Raw genomic sequence first — 17,523 nt, 5'->3', positions numbered from 1 at the left:
TCACTCTGATGTGACGTGGTTTCAGGGAGAGATCCGCCCAGAGAGAAGCCCGGAGGAAAGCCTCTCTTTGGTACTGGAGGTGCAACCTGAAAGACATGAGGACACAACTCAATACAGACTCATCAGCGGCTGGAGGCTCTGCAGACTCCTGTGAACACACAGAACACACAATGACTTTGTCACACTCATTGTTGTGAAGGTAAAAGTTCTGCAAAGCTCAGTATGGATTCAGCTTTCACTTAACTCTTAACTGTGCAATGTTCATTCTGTCTGCAATGGTTCATGTGCCATCATTCACTCAACATGAAGTTCTGGTTTTTACACTTTATATATTAGTTTAATATCTATATTTATTATGCTAAAATATGACACGTTGCTCATTACTTACTGAGTCTACTTTGACTCTTACTGCTGCAATATTTCAAATTTCCCCATAGTGGGACTAATAAAGGATTATCTTATCTTATCTTATCTTATCTTATCTTATCTTATCTTATCTCATCTTATCTAACATTATTACTTTACATTACATTATCTTATCTTATCTTATCTTATCTTACATTACATTACATTACATTACATTACATTACATTACATTATCTTATCTTATCTTATCTTTAAATGCCCACAGTCTGTGGTGAGGGGGGTTTCTCTCCATCACAGTGTTGGGACCTGGTATTTGTGAACCACAGTTCGGCCTACATGTGCAGTCAAAAGCCTAAGGTCGCATGTCCTTTGTTCTGAAGAAAACCAGAGCCTCCAGACCTCAGTCTCCCAGGCTGCCTCAACGTCACACAGAGGTGTGAAAACCGACCGGAGACACAAGTTTCAACTCCTATTGGTCACTCTGGGCCCCATGACCTGTGAGGTCACCGGGCCAATATAAGGCCAGGTCTCCCTCTCTTCATTCTCTTTCTACGCCACCCTCGAGAGAAGAAGGGTGGCTGTCCAGCTCACTCTTTCAACTCAACTCAACTCTCAGAAAGGAGGTCACCTCTCTTTCTGCTCAACTTCAAATGGAGGAGAGGTGCAGCTCGTAGCTCACCTCACCAAGGAAACCTCCTCGCAATCCAAGCTCTACCAACCTTCAAGCAGCGACGCGATGTCCTGCCAGAGAACTTCAAACAGCAACTGAGCTGCACAGCCCAACAGAACCACGAAGGCAGGAGCCACAAAACCAGCAAGACGACTTCACAGAACTTTGAACAGCACATCAACTCTTTTTCCCCTTTCCATGGACGGGTAACACAACTGGGCTTAATAATTATACTAGGCTAAGCAAAGACTGTCTATTCAATTCGTTGTGGTGTTTATAAGTTTGATTTGTGTTGCTGTGATATTTTGGTTATAAGTTATTTGAAAGTTAATGTTAGTTTGTTATGCTCTTCACAGTCTTTCCTTGCATCCACTCTACACTCTTTCTCTAACTTGGCACCAACACACACACACACACACACACACACACACATATCTCTTCACCCATCTCTCTACATGTCGTAAACATTCCAAAGGGGGGGGCGCTATCTTCGGAGGGGCCAGCCGCCATTTTGGAAGCCCGCTCACTCACACAGACACACACACACGCATACTCACATACATATCTTTATTTAGTAAGTGCACCGTTAGTAATTTGTGTTTTTATACATTATTATATTCATAATAAATGTTTTTCTTTCACAAATGTTTTTTCATTAATGTTGCATAAGTGAATTTTGCAACATCTACACTGTCAAGAACTCTATATCCTTCAACTTAGCTAACTATCTATATGGTAATTTTGGTTATAGTTATTAATTTAATTGTTAATCAGAGTTCCAAATTTGTAGTTAGTACTTTCATGAGACTTAATCAATAAATTGGTTATCTTTTCCCTTCCTTTGAAGGGTGGTGCCCCGAGGTAACTTTAATCAATTAAAGTTATTGTTTAATATTAATATTTTTAATATTAATATTCAATATTTTATTTTGATAACCATATTTATTGAATGCCGAAAGGCACACCATTTTATGGTATCACGTTTAATGCATTATTGCACAACAACAGAAAACACTGACGCTCCAGAAACACCTCGTCAGTCGTCCAGACCATATTTCATCATCATGTCATGTGACATCACAATACTCCATATTTAAATTGCCATCTCTGATATTTATTACATTTCCCGAACTACATTAGATAATATGAATAATTAAGTTTATTTTACCCTGAAGAAGCTGAAATAGCTCAGCAAGTGTTCACACAGCTCAGTGGTGTTTGTTGGAAATCTTTTTGTACAAGTACAGAAGTGTTAAAAAGGTTTGTGATGAGCTGATATTCAAGTTTCTCCACATGGATCTAAATAATCCAGGTGTTTTAAGGTTGAGTTCAATGAGTCAGCTCTGATATGAATTACCTGAGAGAGGGACGTTGTGTCTGTCCCTGTTTCTGTCAGTTGTCTGCTCTTAGATTTAGTTGGAAGGGCCGGTGGCTGCACTGTGACAGCCTCATGTTGCTGCTGTGCCCTCTGCTTCCTGTTGGTGGCGCTGTGATGGGGACTTTTCTGGTCCCACAGGATCCGCAGAGCTTGGACGCTCAGCCCAGACGTGTTCTCTTTGGTTTTGTAGTTCACCACATCGTACAGTTCCCCTTCCTGAAGAGACCAAGACGTGTTGTTAAAGCAGACGTGAACACAGACACCGGCTGAAATGAACCAGAGCTGTGAAACACTTTGTTAGAGACTGAACTTAACAAGAAAGACTCAGCTACAGCTTCATGATACAGACTGTGGCACATACATGATGAACTGAACACACATGTTGGACACGTGTTCCGATGACAAACACTTCCATCTTCGCTCAGTGCGTCCGCTAACGTCTGATAAACACAACTAAGAACAAAGGATCATGGGATGTCATTAACTCTGCAGGTTTTTTCCACAAAATAAAGTTTCACACAAACTCAGATTCTGATTTGACGATGGTGCAACATAAAAAATGCACCCATTCATTTTGTAAGTGTGGAAACATGTGACCTTCTGGGGGCGATAGAGGACTAGTCAGGGGATCTGGGTAGGATTCATCCTCTGGGAACCATGAATGTCTTTACAAATATAATGGTAACTGAAGGAATAGTAGAGATATTTCAGTACAGACCTGCTGCATCAGTCATTACTATCATGAAGATAGTAAAAATAAGGTTTGAACAGTTTGTTTCAAATCTTTAGTGCACAACAGAAAACGACCATGAAAACTGAGGCTGAATTTAAACAGACTGGAATTTGTATCATCCTTAAACATCTGAATCTTCACTTTAAAACTTGGATTATTAGAAATGTTTGTAAGACTCATTTTATTTTTGTCTTGTTTCTCCAAATGTAAAACAAACACAGATTCACATTTATTTCTTCTTGCTTTCAGGGAGGAATTTCTTCCATTTCCTGTTCTGCAGAAAGAAAAGACAAGAGAAGTGATTATATCAGAAGTTTCTGTTCCTAACACCAACAGCTCTGGTGCTTGTTGGTCACTCACGTTCTTCCCCCAGGAGCTTTTGGACTTCTTGGTCTTCATGTCATCCAGAGACTCGTAGGTGTTGCTGTGGACGGTGGACGGACGGACGGCCTCCCTGGGGATCTGCTCGTAGGTGTCATCAGGTAGACTGCTGGGAGTCGGCCTCTCAGCGACCTGAGCATACGTGACGTCTGTCTGGCCCTCGGACGCCTGGTACAAGGGGCGGCCCGGGAGGGCTGGGCCTCTGGGCCCCGGGGTCGTGGAGGGAGTAGGTGGGGCAGGTGACCCTCTTCACAGGAGTGGGTGAATAAGACAATGTGGATGTGAGGTGGTTAGAGTACTGCTCCTCCTCCTCCTCTCCCTCCTCCTCCTGCTCCTCCTGCTCCTCCTCCTCCTCCTCCTCCTCCTCCTCCTCCTCCTGCTCCTCCTCCTGTTCCTCCTGCTCCTGCTCCTCCTGCTCCTCCTCCTCCTGCTCACTGCGGCTCTCCAGCTGTGGTAGAGACTTGCTCCTCCTCTCAGAAGATGTGTTCCCTGCTGGAGAGGTTGTGTTGAATGAGTCTGTGGTTGAGTTTCCTCCCGGTCCCTCTGCTCTGGTGGAGCTGCTCTGGGCTTCACTCTGATGTGACGTGGTTTCAGGGAGAGATCCGCCCAGAGAGAAGCCCGGAGGAAAGCTTCTCTTTGGTACTGGAGGTGCAACCTGAAAGACATGAGGACACAACTCAATACAGACTCATCAGCGGCTGGAGGCTCTGCAGACTCCTGTGAACACACAGATGTGGAACATCAGGGCAGCAGCAGCTGACATGATGTCCAGATGTTTCATTTCACTTTCTTTCCTCCAGTATCACACTCATTGTTGTGAAGGATCTAAATAATCCAGGTGTTTTAAGGTTGAGTTCAAATGAGTCAGCTCTGATATGAATTACCTGAGAGAGGGACGTTGTGTCTGTCATTGTTTCTGTCAGTTGTCTGCTCTTAGATTTAGTTGGAAGGGCCGGTGGCTGCACTGTGACAGGCTCATGTTGCTGCTGTGCCCTCTGCTTCCTGTTGGTGGCGCCGTGATGGGGACTTTTCTGGTCCCACAGGATCCGCAGAGCTTGGACGCTCAGCCCAGACGTGTTCTCTTTGGTTTTGTAGTTCACCACATCGTACAGTTCCCCTTCCTGAAGAGACCAAGACGTGTTGTTAAAGCAGACGTGAACACAGACACCGGCTGAAATGAACCAGAGCTGTGAAACACAGCACCAATTCATTTTGTAAGTGTGGAAACATGTGACCTCCTGGTGGCGCTAGAGGACTAGTCAGGGGATCTGGGTAGGATTCATCCTCTGGGAACCATGAATGTCTTTACACATATAATGGTAACCGAAGGAATAGTAGAGATATTTCAGTACAGACCTGCTGCATCAGTCATTACTATCATGGATGAAAACACATTTGATGAAAACTTTAGTTTTAGTTCGAGGTAGAAGGTCTGGAGCACATGGTGCCATGTGGAGCTCTGAAGGATTATTCGCTGCATCTATAGTTAAAACCTATAATTATAGTGTTGATCCAACCCTGGCAGACCAAGACCCCAGAGGCCCCAGAGGACCCAGAGGACCCAGAGGCCCCAGAGGCCCCAGAGGCCCCAGAGGACCGAGAGGCCCCAGAGGCCCCAGGAGACCCAGAGGACCCAGAGGACCCAGAGGACCCAGAGGCCCCAGAGGACCCAGAGGACTCAGAGGCCCCAGAAGACCCAGAGGACCCAGAGGACCCAGAGGACCCAGAGGCCCCAGAGGACTCAGAGGCCCCAGAGGACCCAGAAGACCCAGAGGACTCAGAGGCCCCAGAGGCCCCAGAGGCCCCAGAGGACCAGAAGACCCAGAGGCCCCAGAGGACCCAGAGGACCCAGAGGACCCAGAGGACCCAGAGGCCCCAGAGGCCCCAGAGGACCCAGAGGCCCCAGAGGCCCCAGAGGCCCCAGAGGTCTGAGGGCCCCTCTCACAGAGCACCTGACCCCCACCAAAAAATACACACATACACAAAACACATATTAAAAGATACAAAATGAACATAAATACTCCACAAATACACTGAAAACTACGGCAAGAACAAAAAAGTGTGTTTTTGATAACGAGACTCAAAATGTCCACAGGCAACGGGATGAAAAGAGGAAGACTGACCCAGAGACCTTTCACCGGCCTGGACCCCACGGGCCTCCTCACAATCCACTCATGAATCTACAGCAACGCATTTTAAATGATGAGTTCTCCGGCTCCTCCTCACCTCACAACAGCTGCAGGTCAGGTGTTCTCCAAACGGCTGGATGGGGCTGAGCCTGTAATGATCTATCAGCTCCGTCAGGCTGGGAAAAGTCTGACAGTCCCCTGATATGACAAACTGCCCATCGGGATTCTGGGCGATGACAAAATGGCGGCACCTGTCGTGGCCCCTTCAGAGGAAAACGCACAGTGAGAGGAATCACAGACAGTCGAGCAGCGATCAGCAGACGTGGTCTGTCTCACCTGTAGGACAAGATGTAGCCGACGGCTTTTTCACTGAGGCGGACGAGAAAACAGCCCAGAGGTTTATCTCTCAGAAGATCCTCTGCTTCCCTGAGGCCGACACAGCAACAGATTACAGGCAAATGAGGTTTCAAAATAAATCTCTTATCTGTTACGTCCAGACTCATTAATCCTGAAATCAAACTGAGATCTCTGACTAACTAATCATCAACACTTCAGTGAAACAGAGCTGAGACATGAGTCAGTTTACGTTTGATCAGTTTGATCATAAAAGCACAATTCAACAGCAAAATTCCATCCGTGGCCACAAGTATCAGAGTTTTTCTTTAATACTAATCTAGTTTAGTTTTGAATATTTAAATGACCAAAGCTGTAGAACCAGAAATGTTGTGAGTAGATTGAAGAATAGAACAAACATTTTATTGTAACACAAACTATAAATAGTAAAAGAAGAGAAACTGATGATTTTGCAGTTGTCTATTAAATCTAAAAACCTCATGTTGATGTCACAGATATCCACAGTTTGCTGCAGGAGTCTGTTAAAGGCAAATTAAATATCATAATATATCTTTTACATAGAGCCAAAACAAATCTAACTTTCATCTGCCAGAGCATTAAAAAGTCTCTAACCTCCATAAGATCAAATATAATAAACCATAGATCCTTTTCTCTTGTCTATGTTTCTTACTTTCTGGCAGCGAAGCCTTGAAACCAGTCGGGGAAGTTTCCTTGGTTGAGGATGAGCTGAGCCTGCGTCTGAGTGAACCACAGCAGCACCAGCTCCTTCAGGCCTCCCTCCTCCTGCAGCTCCATCCTCTCACATCTGAGCCCAGGATCTGAGCCCAGGATCTGAGCCCAGGATCTGAACCTGCGCTCTGCTCGATGGCGTGCAGCTGTCAGAGGGGCGGCCAGCGGCCTCATTTGACTATTTCCGTTGGTTTGTCTCTCTGGTCTGAATGGTTCTATTGTTTGTCTTTATCTGCACCGACTCTTCATTTTACTACTCGTGTTCCTGTGGAAGTTAATGTGTTGATCATTGTGTGGAGCCAGAAACCTCTTCATTATAGAGACTCATATTCCACATAGGGGAAAATAGCCCAACATAGAACATGAATATTTAAGGTTAACATGTAGAAAACCACTCAAACGTCTTCAACTTCATTCATTTTACTGGTAATTTGGCCATAAAGTAAAAACACAGTTCATCCTGAGGGGAGCATGATTTCTTCTGATGATTTTTTTTACTTTATGACAAACTTACCTGCTAAAATAATGAATTTCAAGAACATCAAATAAATGATATGTATTCAAGTGAATAAAGATGTTTAGAACAAGAAGTAATAAATTATTGTACCTATTTATTTTTACAGTTAACATTCGGGAGCGCGCGAGACAACAGGTGTCATATGTTCCGGCGCGAGCCCGACAGGTGGTCGAGGAAGAGGGCGGGCACGCGCACAGCAGGAGTGTCGTAAACTGTCTCAAAGTGTCCTGACGTCACAGCTGATTCTGCGATTTCTACGTAAATATACGCGATCGATCCAACCTGACGCAAAATTCTGAGTCGTGACGTATTAGTTTTAATTTCGGCAACAAAACTTAAAAACTTTAAATAATGTTTTAAATAAGAGGTCGCATTTTGTGTGACGTAAGGCTGAACACGTGGGGGAGAAATGTGGACATGTCACCGTCCTGTTGTTGTCATTCATCTGGTGACAGTCCCGGAACATTAAAGTATCAGGTTACACTTTAAAATATCCACAGACTTCACGTGGTCACGGACGTTTCATGAAGCAACAAGCGATCACACGTTAAATGAGACGTTTTCTAAATGAACTTCTGTTTGACGCTCTGTGATCAGAGAGTTTGGACTCAGCAGCTGGAGGCGAGAAGGACATGGAGGATTTAACAAGGTACAACTTTACTAATGTAACTGAGTCAAACTTTAATAACTTTATGAGTCAAACTTTACTAATGTTACTGAGTCAAACTTTACTAATGTTACTGAGTCAAACTTTACTAATGTAACTGAGTCAAACTTTACTAATGTAACTGAGTCAAACTTACTAATGTTACTGAGTCAAACTTACTAATGTAACTGACTCAAACTTTACTAATGTAACTGAGTCAAACTTTACTAATGTTACTGAGTCAAACTTTACTAATGTTACTGAGTCAAACTTTACTAATGTAACTGAGTCAAACTTTACTAATGTTACTGAGTCAAACTTTACTAATGTTACTGAGTCAAACTTTACTAATGTTACTGAGTCAAACTTTACTAATGTAACTGAGTCAAACTTTACTAATGTTACTGAGTCAAACTTTACTAATGTAACTGAGTCAAACTTTACTAATGTTACTGGTCAAACTTTACTAATGTAACTGAGTCAAACTTTACTAATGTTACTGAGTCAAACTTTACTAATGTTACTGAGTCAAACTTTACTAATGTAACTGAGTCAAACTTTACTAATGTTACTGAGTCAAACTTTACTAATGTAACTGAGTCAAACTTTACTAATGTAACTGAGTCAAACTTTACTAATGTAACTGAGTCAAACTTTACTAATGTTACTGAGTCAAACTTTACTAATGTAACTGAGTCAAACTTTACTAATGTAACTGAGTCAAACTTTACTAATGTTACTGAGTCGAACTTTACTAATGTTACTGAGTCAAACTTTACTAATGTAACTGAGTCAAACTTTACTAATGTTACTGAGTCAAACCTTACTAATGTAACTGAGTCAAACTTTACTAATGTAACTGAGTCAAACTTTACTAATGTAACTGAGTCAAACTTTACTAATGTAACTGAGTCAAACTTTACTAATGTTACTGAGTCAAACTTTACTAATGTAACTGAGTCAAACTTTACTAATGTAACTGAGTCAAACTTTACTAATGTAACTGAGTCAAACTTTACTAATGTAACTGAGTCAAACTTTACTAATGTTACTGAGTCAAACTTTACTAATGTTACTGAGTCAAACTTTACTAATGTAACTGAGTCGAACTTTACTAATGTTACTGAGTCAAACTTTACTAATGTTACTGAGTCAAACTTTACTAATGTAACTTATTTATACTAATACAGATAATTAGACACTTTCTACTGTTCACTGCTGTGACCTCAGAGTTTCTCTTTAACAACTCTTCAGTCTTGTTGTGAAACAGTTTTGAAGTATTTGTGTTGTTGCAGGTGAACAAAGAAGGAAACTGAGGAACTGCACACATGGATTTATTCAAACTACAGAAAGTGGAGGATTTCTATGAAATCGGTGAAGAGTTGGGAAGGTACAGAACAACATGTGTTAATATATGAACTAAGTTTATTAAAGTTCCTACATTCATATCAGTTTTACATTTAACCGTCAATCAAAATCATTAATAACCGTCAAACTGATCATTACATTAACTTAGTGTAATTTTGTACTGTTGCAGCAGATTTTAAAATTATTTTAATTAAAAAAGTTATTTCTGAAGACTCAGATCAAGCAAAATGATTCTAATTGATGGGATGATATTGATCTTGTACCTCTGACATTGTTTTGTTTAAGAACATGTATTATATACATGAAAATATTCATAAATGCAGATGTGAAGTGAAAATATAGGAAAGATAAACAGCTTCTCGTAGTAATTCTTATGTCAGTGTTGTGTTTAATCAGCGACAATGTGTCACACACAATCCAGGTTGTTTCGCTCAATATGAACTAACATGTAGCTCAGTCACTTATTACTGAACTATGACAATATGGAAATTCCACAGAATCAGTGTGACGTGTGTTTTTATTATGAACAGTTTAAAATAGTGTGACAGAGCTTCTTCTTTGACTCATGTTTATTATAGGCAACATATAAAGTGATGTTTCTCTAAAACATTGACACACATACATGTCAAAGAAGATAATGAGGAGCTGCAGTGTGTTTGTTGGCTCTGGTTGTGTTGCTGTGTGTTGTCAGGACTCTTCTATCTTTAGCTGAGGTCAAATCTGCTGCAGACGAGGAAGTAAAGTGTTCGCTCACAAACCAAACCAGAAGAAATGTACAGACATATAAGGTCTGAATTTTAAATAGTGAACATCAAACCCAGGATTCAGTGTTTGCTGCGGAGTGTGAGTGTCAGGTTCATCATGTTGCTGCAGAATTTGTGCAGCACTATAAATAGAAGTGTTGTGGAAACTCTAATCACTCGTCCAACATGGTGATGTAGCACATGTGACCGAGGGTGAACAATATTCATTTAAAGAGCAACTGAACCAATAATAAATGACACCAATAGAATTATTTTATTTCCACTGGATATCTGTCATTTGCCTGAAACTCATTCAATCAGTCTAAAGGGTCAAAGGTCATTCTGCTGCTCAGCTGGTTACAAATATCCCCAGAGTCATGTTGAACTTCTCCTGGCACCAGTGTCAGCTGATGAACCATTTATTAGTCAGTGTCTAAACCCCACTTCCAGACATTCATCTGTATTTATTCATGTTGGTCAGAATTTGATAGAAAAGCTTTTCAGTCCAACCCAAACCACCTTTTCAGACTTGCTGTAACTCGTCTGTGTTTCAGTGGCCAGTTCGCCATCGTGAAGCAATGCAGAGAGAAAAGCACGGGGCGGGAATTTGCCGCCAAGTTCATCAAGAAGCGTCCGAGCACGGCCAGCTCACGAGGGGTGCGGCGGGAGGAAATCGAGCGGGAGGTGAACATCCTGCAGCAGATTCAACATCCCAACATCGTCACGCTGCACGACGTCTACGAGAACCGCTCGGACGTGGTGCTGATCCTGGAGCTGTGAGTGGATCCGACGCAGACATGAGCTCAATCTGTTGAACTGAATCACACTCGTTTCCTCTCTGAGAGTCTGAAGCTTCATGTGTTTGTTCCATAGTTTCATTTGATCTGTTAGTTCTGGTTTCACAATTTAGGGACTAAAGAATTTAGTCTGACATACGTACGTCCTGTGGTCATCACCTACGTGGGCGGAGTCTACCTGTACTGGACTCTGATTGGTTTGTAGACGGCAACTGATGTGGGCGTGTTGTCAGTCGGGGGGGTAATAGTCTTTCTGTTTGAATGGAGGAAATGAATGAAGCATAATTTGGTTGCCACGGTAACATGATGGTATCACCAGGAGCATCAGCACCTTCAGATGCAGTACTCCACAGTACTTCACAGTACTTCAGTACTCCACAGTACTCCACACTAGTTAAAATGCACCGAACCATGGTTCAGTTTAACCCAGTACTCAACAGTACTCCAGTACTCCAGTACTTCAGTACTCCAGTACTTCACAGTACTTCAGTACTCCACACTAGTTAAAATGCACCGAACCATGGTTCAGTTTAACCCAGTACTCCACAGTACTTCACAGTACTTCAGTACTCCAGTACTTCACAGTACTTCAGTACTCCACAGTACTCCACACTAGTTCAAATGCACCGAACCATGGTTCAGTTTGATCCAGACATAAAATCTAATCTATAGTCTTAATCATAAAACATAAAACATATGTGAATCATTTTCTGTTTACGTGTGAATGCATCACTTTTTACATTACGAGTCTCATTTTGTGTGTGTGTGTGTGTGTGTGTGTGTGTGTGTGTGTGTGTGTGTGTGTGTGTGTGTGTGTGTGTGTGTGTGTGTGTGTGTGTGTGTGTGTGTGTGTGTGTGTGTGTGTGTGTGTGTGTGTGGACAATAAAGACATGTTTTCCACGCTGATGGTCAGAGATATGAGGAAGTGATGTCACAGCAGCAGCTTGTTTCAAATCGTCTTCATCGTTTGATCACAGGAGGTTTTTCACAGCAACGATTCTGACTGAGCTCTTTCCACCGGTTCATGTCAGATCCAATCACGTTGTTTTTACACCCTATGACCGTAAAGACTGACACGTCAGCACGTGGCCTCGGGCAGATTTGAAAGCTGCAGCGTGACGCTGATGTAACAGACGTCTGGATGATGAGAGTTTGTGTTTCAGGGTCTCTGGAGGTGAACTGTTTGACTTCCTGGCACAAAAAGAGTCTCTGAGTGAAGAGGAGGCCACTCAGTTCATCAAGCAAATCCTGGAGGGCGTCAACTACCTGCACGCCAGAAAAACCGCCCACTTTGACCTGAAGGTTTGAACATGGCTTTCTATTCAGTGTGTCACGCTCAGAAGTTTTACTACTCACAGTGATTCAGCTCTAAAGAAGATGGTTATTTAATTTAATAGGAATTATATCAAACTATGAATAAAAGAGAAATGTTTAAATTACTCATGTCGATAATGTTCTGACGTCATTTCACCAAAACCTGTTCAGCTGAAACACTAATGGAAAAATTACAATACAAATCATATATATATTATAAGTTCATAAATAATATTTATTATTTTCATAACTCTATTTACTGTTTTTTCTACTGAAGGAAAATCAATCACCAACAATAGATTCAGTTATTTTTCAGTAAAAGTCAAAATCTACCAACATTTGCCGTTTCCAGCTTCTTTCTCTGTTTTATTAAAACCTGAATGTGTTCATCAAAGACATTTACATTTATAAAATGATTGTGGTTTGGTAATGGACATATTTTTTTATGTTTTCCAACATTTATAGACAAAATTATGTTTTCAATAATCACCAAAGTATCAATATAAAGACAAGAATAGTGAGCAGCTCTAGTCTGAGCCATTATTCAGTTAGAAAGATCTGCTCATTGTCTCAGTTTGGTTCTTACGACCACTAGGTGGCGCAGTTAACTTAGTTTAATCCAGAAAGTATGAAGAGTGTTCAGTTGTTTTCAGGGTTAGAGTTAATGAACAGTTGTTTCCTGCTCGATCGTTTGTTTCAGATTTCTGATGCTTTCTTTGATTTCCACCTTTGTTGTGTTCCATTGGGAGATGGTGTCTCAGTTGAGGTGATTTGTGTTTTTCTGTTGGTGATTCTCAGTAAACTCTCATCTGCAGCCTGAAAACATTATGCTCCTGGACAAGAACGTCCCGCTGCCCAGAATCAAACTCATCGACTTCGGTCTCGCTCACAAGATCGAAGCTGGCGTCGAGTTCAAAAACATCTTTGGGACGCCGGAGTTTGTAGGTGAGACAGGATCCTGTTGGTTTTACGCTGGACTATTTGTTTATTTGACATTTTTTAAGGAGTTGGGACAAAAATCATTGAATTCATCAAGAAAAATCCAAAATAAACATCTATTAGGATAAATTAATAGATGGGGTTTTGTTTATTAAGGCAAATTAATAGATGTTAATGAATGTTGGGGGACTTCAGAAATCTGCTCGAAAAGGAAATGTTAAAATGATGTCTGCTGCTCAGCGTCCTCTACTTAAACCTTCAAGTCATTTTAGACAAATCTCATGTTTATTTTCTGGCAGCGGCCCCGGGGCCGTCACACGTCCGAGAAATGACCGTCCTGTGTGTTAATGTGAAGAAGAGCAACTTTAACATTGATGCATGTTTTGTCTCTTAAGCTCCAGAGATCGTCAACTACGAGCCGCTGGGGTTAGAAGCCGACATGTGGAGCATCGGAGTCATCACCTACATCCTGCAAGTACTACACAAACTACACAACCACACTGAAGCTGTGTTCAGACATGTTAGTGTTTGTGAAGCAGCAGCAGCAGGTTGTTGGGTCCGACTCGTTCACAGCAACAGGAACATGTGGCGAGGGGCGAGCCTGTAGAGCAGCAGGAGGCCGGACATGACGTATAAACTCTGCTGTGGAAAGATCAGTGTTGTTGTTTACAGCTCATCCACACCGGCGTCGGCCCTGCTGTATCCTGCTGTATTCTCACATGGACTCAAATGTCCAGAGACACTGACTCAGACATTTGTTGTCACATACAGAACATGTGAGGAACATGTCAGGAACACGTGAGGAACATGTCTGACAGCAGCTTTACTGTAAACTACATCTTTCTGCAGCTTCCTTCCAACAGGACGATGACCCGCTCGTCTGTTGATGTTTTGTTCCAGGCTGAGTGGAGCGTCGCCTTTTCTGGGAGAAACCAAACGGGACACACTGAGGAACATTTCAGCCATAAACTACGAGTTTGATGAAGAGTTCTTCTGTCACACCAGTGAACTGGCCAAGAGGTTCATCAGCCAGCTGCTGGAGAGAGATAAGAAGTAAGAGTTCACGGTAACACACTGAACCACCAAAAGAAAGTCCACCTTTTTTAAATTGGTTTCCAGAATCACACACTTATCATAAATGATGTAAAATATTTTTTCTTGCACAGGAAGAGATTAACAATTCAAGATGCTCTTAATCACCCGTGGATCAAGGTAAGATTCATGTGTGAATCTGCGTCACAGTCAGTTCTGAGCACACGTGACCCTGTTCACACCTGGTGCTCTGAGTTCAGGTGTGAACACGTGAAGCTGCATTTCCACCAAATGAACTTCCCCCAGGAGCCAGGAACCATTGAGTTGTTCCCCAAACAATAAGTCATCAGGTGTAGCGATGACGGAGGAAACGGCCTCGTCGTGGTTTTGTTCACTTTAGCTGTTGGTGTTGTTCCATAAAAGACCGGTGGGAAAACGGTGTTGTCCATTTAGTTTGTAAAGTTCAACGTAAAAACCTTTAGATCCTTGATTTGCCTCCATGTTGAGCAGAGATCTGCTGAACTCCTGCTCCATTAAAGTGTTGTTGTCCTTCAAACCCACCGTCAGGAAGCTGATGGATAATAGAGCCACGGAGGGCGGGACAATTTCACGTGTCATCACTACACCTGGCTTTACTATCAAGTAGTGGCTACATGAGACTGAGCTGGTAAAGGTGTAAAAAGCCTGTTTCAAATTAGGAAGATGAGTAAAAGTTCTTTCAAAAACAACAGATGAATTAACAGACACAACTTTTATCTTTTTAATTATTATTGGTCAGTATTTGTCTGAAGTGAACCTTTGATGGGTTGTTGTGATGTCACTGCATCAATCAGCTGTTGGTAGATTCTTTTCTGGGTTATTATGCACAGGGCTAAGTTTAGCAGAGAAAGCTAGTTGTGCACATTGAACCTCATAATAACACGAGCTTTCTGAATCACTGTCACTTTCTCTGTTGCTGAAAGTAAATAACCATCCTTTTTTTTTTTTAAACTCTGAAGTCCAATGAGCACAAGGAGGAGAATAAAGCCCAAGAGCCGAAGAAGCGTGAGCGACGCCAGCTGAAGACCAAGCGTCTGAGGGAGTACACCATCAAGTCCCACTCCAGCATGCCACCCAACAACACCTATGTAAACTTTGAGCGCTTTGCCCAGGTGGTGGAGGACGTTGACCAGATGGAGAGCTCGTTCTTCAGTCTGGCAGCAGCGCATGACTCTCTGCAGGAAGATATCGACGCCATGGTCTCTATATACAACGAGAAGGAGGCCTGGTACAAGGAGGAGAGTGAAGGCGTGCGCCATGAGCTCTCGCAAATCCGCTACGAGTTCCGTAAGGTCGAGGCCTTGAAGAGGAGCCTGCAGGACGACATGCACACTTTCAGCTCCAGCCTCGGCGCCATCAGCAACCGCTACCAGGAGAGGCAGAGCCACTTTGACGCGTTGCGCCTGGAGCTGAGCAATGAGCTGAAATGGGTGCAGGAGGTGATGGGTTCATCTCCCCTCGATGGTGGAGGGTATCCCAACTGCAGCTTCTCCACCGTCTTCAATAATGACGTGAACGAAGCCTTGAAGGAGCTGCTGAACCGCTCGTGTGGAGGAGAGCTGCTGTCGGGGATTAACTTGGACTTTACTGAACCTGGACAGCAACGATAAACCCGAGCACAGTCATTTCAAACCGTTCAACATGAAGAGTGAGGACAAGGTGCAGCAGGAAGGACTGTGTCAGGTGCTGAAGGATCTTTAAATTACACTTACAACTACTAAGTACTGTCCTGTTTCCATGCTAAAAAGAATATGAACAAAAACCTACATCCTCACATACGATGCTATGTTCAACAATCGGATCGAAGTATAAATGTACTGATATTTTTTTGTTTTGCTGTGTACCAGAGATAAACAATGAAAACAGACATTGGCTTTTTCTTTTCATTATTTGATCTGATAGTTAGAAACATTTACTCTTTTGACAGAGGCTATAATCCAAAGTGACTTAAATCTGAGGGACAACACCAAAGCATCTGAGGGCCAGTGATGGGTCTTCACGAGATTCTCAACGAGGCTAACGCACCTGTGAGAAGTCTGCAGCTTGTTTCCCCATCGAACAAACAACAGAGTGGACTGTAGCTGCTCTGTGCGCAGAGATGATTCTACCTGACGTTCTTTGGATGAATTGAGTGACCACGAAGGAGCATAAGCCCCTTGGAGTGAGTTCAGGTAGAAGGGAGCAGACCCAGAAGACCCAGCAGACCCAGAAGACCCAAGAGACGGCTCCGAACCACGGCCGCTAATCACGCATTACAGTCCACGCCATCACGTGCAGCGTGTCACTGCGCACAGACTGATCTGTTCAGGTCAAAAACAGAAACTCTTGTTTCCCTTCAGATCGAATAAATCTCTCATCTTTGAAACATCAGAGACATCAGAGGAATCTATGACCACCCCCACTGTGACGTCATACAGATGAAACGACCTCGTGTTTTGATGGCGTGTAGTCAAACGCCATCTAGTTTGAATCGCCATGTTGTTGAGATGACGTCATTTAAAGTCGATATGATCGAACGTGAAACGTAAAAATTGGCGACTTCCTGTTGCGTTTTTCCATAACGCTCCGCCATAACGCCTTTTTTGTGCAACTGGTATATATATTCATATATACCAGTTGCACAAAAAAGCCGTACTGTTGTTGTACTGTTCCTAGAAAAAAAAAGGGGGAAAAATATTGATATGAAAAAAAAATTATATATATAGAAAAATATATATATACTATATACAATTATATTATAATTATAGTAATTGATAATTCATTGATTGCTCCTTCAGCTCCCACTTTTGTCCACAAGGTGGCAGTATTGTACTGCTCAGCTTGAGCTAATGTTGTGATCTGACCAGAATATTATTATTATGATGATGATGATGATTATTATGATTATTATTATTATTATAACCATAATTACCATTATTTATATATTCTATCTCTCTCTCTCTATCTATCTTCCTAAATTGTTATGTTTTTGAGAAAAGATTAATTAAATTTGTATTAATTTTACATTCATATACATAGCCTTGGGGCAGCCCTGTGGGGAGGGGATGGGAGAAGACCTGACACACTTAAAGGAACTCCCAGTGAGATGGAGGTCCAACCAGAAGACCACTTCAGAGTGTCGAGACGCTGTGGACCAGCGAGGTACGAGAGTAAGACTGAGCTGCAGATGGAGCTGCCCTGAAGGCTCCTGTCACAGATAACACTGTGGCTCAGGCCTTTGGCTCAAAGCGTCTGTCCCATGAGTCCTGAGACCTGTTTTCTGTCCTTACATAAGATTCAAAGTAACATTGATGAGTTAAGACTCAGTGAAGATGTTACTGCTTGTGTTCGAGCCGCTGGACGAGCTCCTGCAGTAAAACATTTATCATGTGTGTGAGTGATGGTACAA

General features: G+C 42.4%; 2 protein-coding genes across 2 annotated transcripts in view; one reads left to right on the top strand and one right to left on the bottom strand.

Annotated features, from left to right (window-relative positions):
• Window positions 1-6,828, bottom strand: part of sh2d7 (SH2 domain containing 7) — a 7,904-nt gene extending 1,076 nt beyond the window's left edge. Inside the window, exons 1-8 of the mRNA XM_047340081.1 lie at window positions 6,682-6,828; window positions 5,994-6,083; window positions 5,755-5,920; window positions 4,413-4,649; window positions 3,964-4,183; window positions 3,508-3,773; window positions 2,394-2,630; window positions 1-86 (exon numbers count right to left, since the gene is read on the bottom strand). The exon at window positions 1-86 is cut by the window's left edge and continues 532 nt beyond it. Coding sequence (XP_047196037.1) covers window positions 1-86; window positions 2,394-2,630; window positions 3,508-3,773; window positions 3,964-4,183; window positions 4,413-4,649; window positions 5,755-5,920; window positions 5,994-6,083; window positions 6,682-6,806 — 1,427 coding nt within the window. The 5' untranslated portion in view covers window positions 6,807-6,828. The remainder of the gene's footprint in view (window positions 87-2,393; window positions 2,631-3,507; window positions 3,774-3,963; window positions 4,184-4,412; window positions 4,650-5,754; window positions 5,921-5,993; window positions 6,084-6,681) is intronic.
• A 615-nt stretch (window positions 6,829-7,443) lies between these two features.
• dapk2a (death-associated protein kinase 2a) lies at window positions 7,444-16,002 on the top strand. Its single transcript, XM_035155684.2, has 9 exons — window positions 7,444-7,906; window positions 9,199-9,293; window positions 10,569-10,790; window positions 11,975-12,113; window positions 12,941-13,070; window positions 13,460-13,535; window positions 13,965-14,117; window positions 14,231-14,276; window positions 15,095-16,002. Exons 2-9 carry the CDS (start codon window positions 9,232-9,234, stop codon window positions 15,743-15,745), a joined length of 1,479 nt encoding a protein of 492 aa, XP_035011575.1. The 5' UTR covers window positions 7,444-7,906; window positions 9,199-9,231; the 3' UTR covers window positions 15,746-16,002.
• The last annotated feature ends 1,521 nt before the right edge of the window (window positions 16,003-17,523 follow it).

This window comes from Hippoglossus stenolepis, chromosome 1 (assembly GCF_022539355.2).
Source record: "Hippoglossus stenolepis isolate QCI-W04-F060 chromosome 1, HSTE1.2, whole genome shotgun sequence".
NCBI classification, from domain to species: Eukaryota; Metazoa; Chordata; class Actinopteri; order Pleuronectiformes; family Pleuronectidae; genus Hippoglossus; species Hippoglossus stenolepis.
Note: the sequence above shows the minus strand (reverse complement) of the source record. Positions and strands in the feature narration are given on the sequence as shown.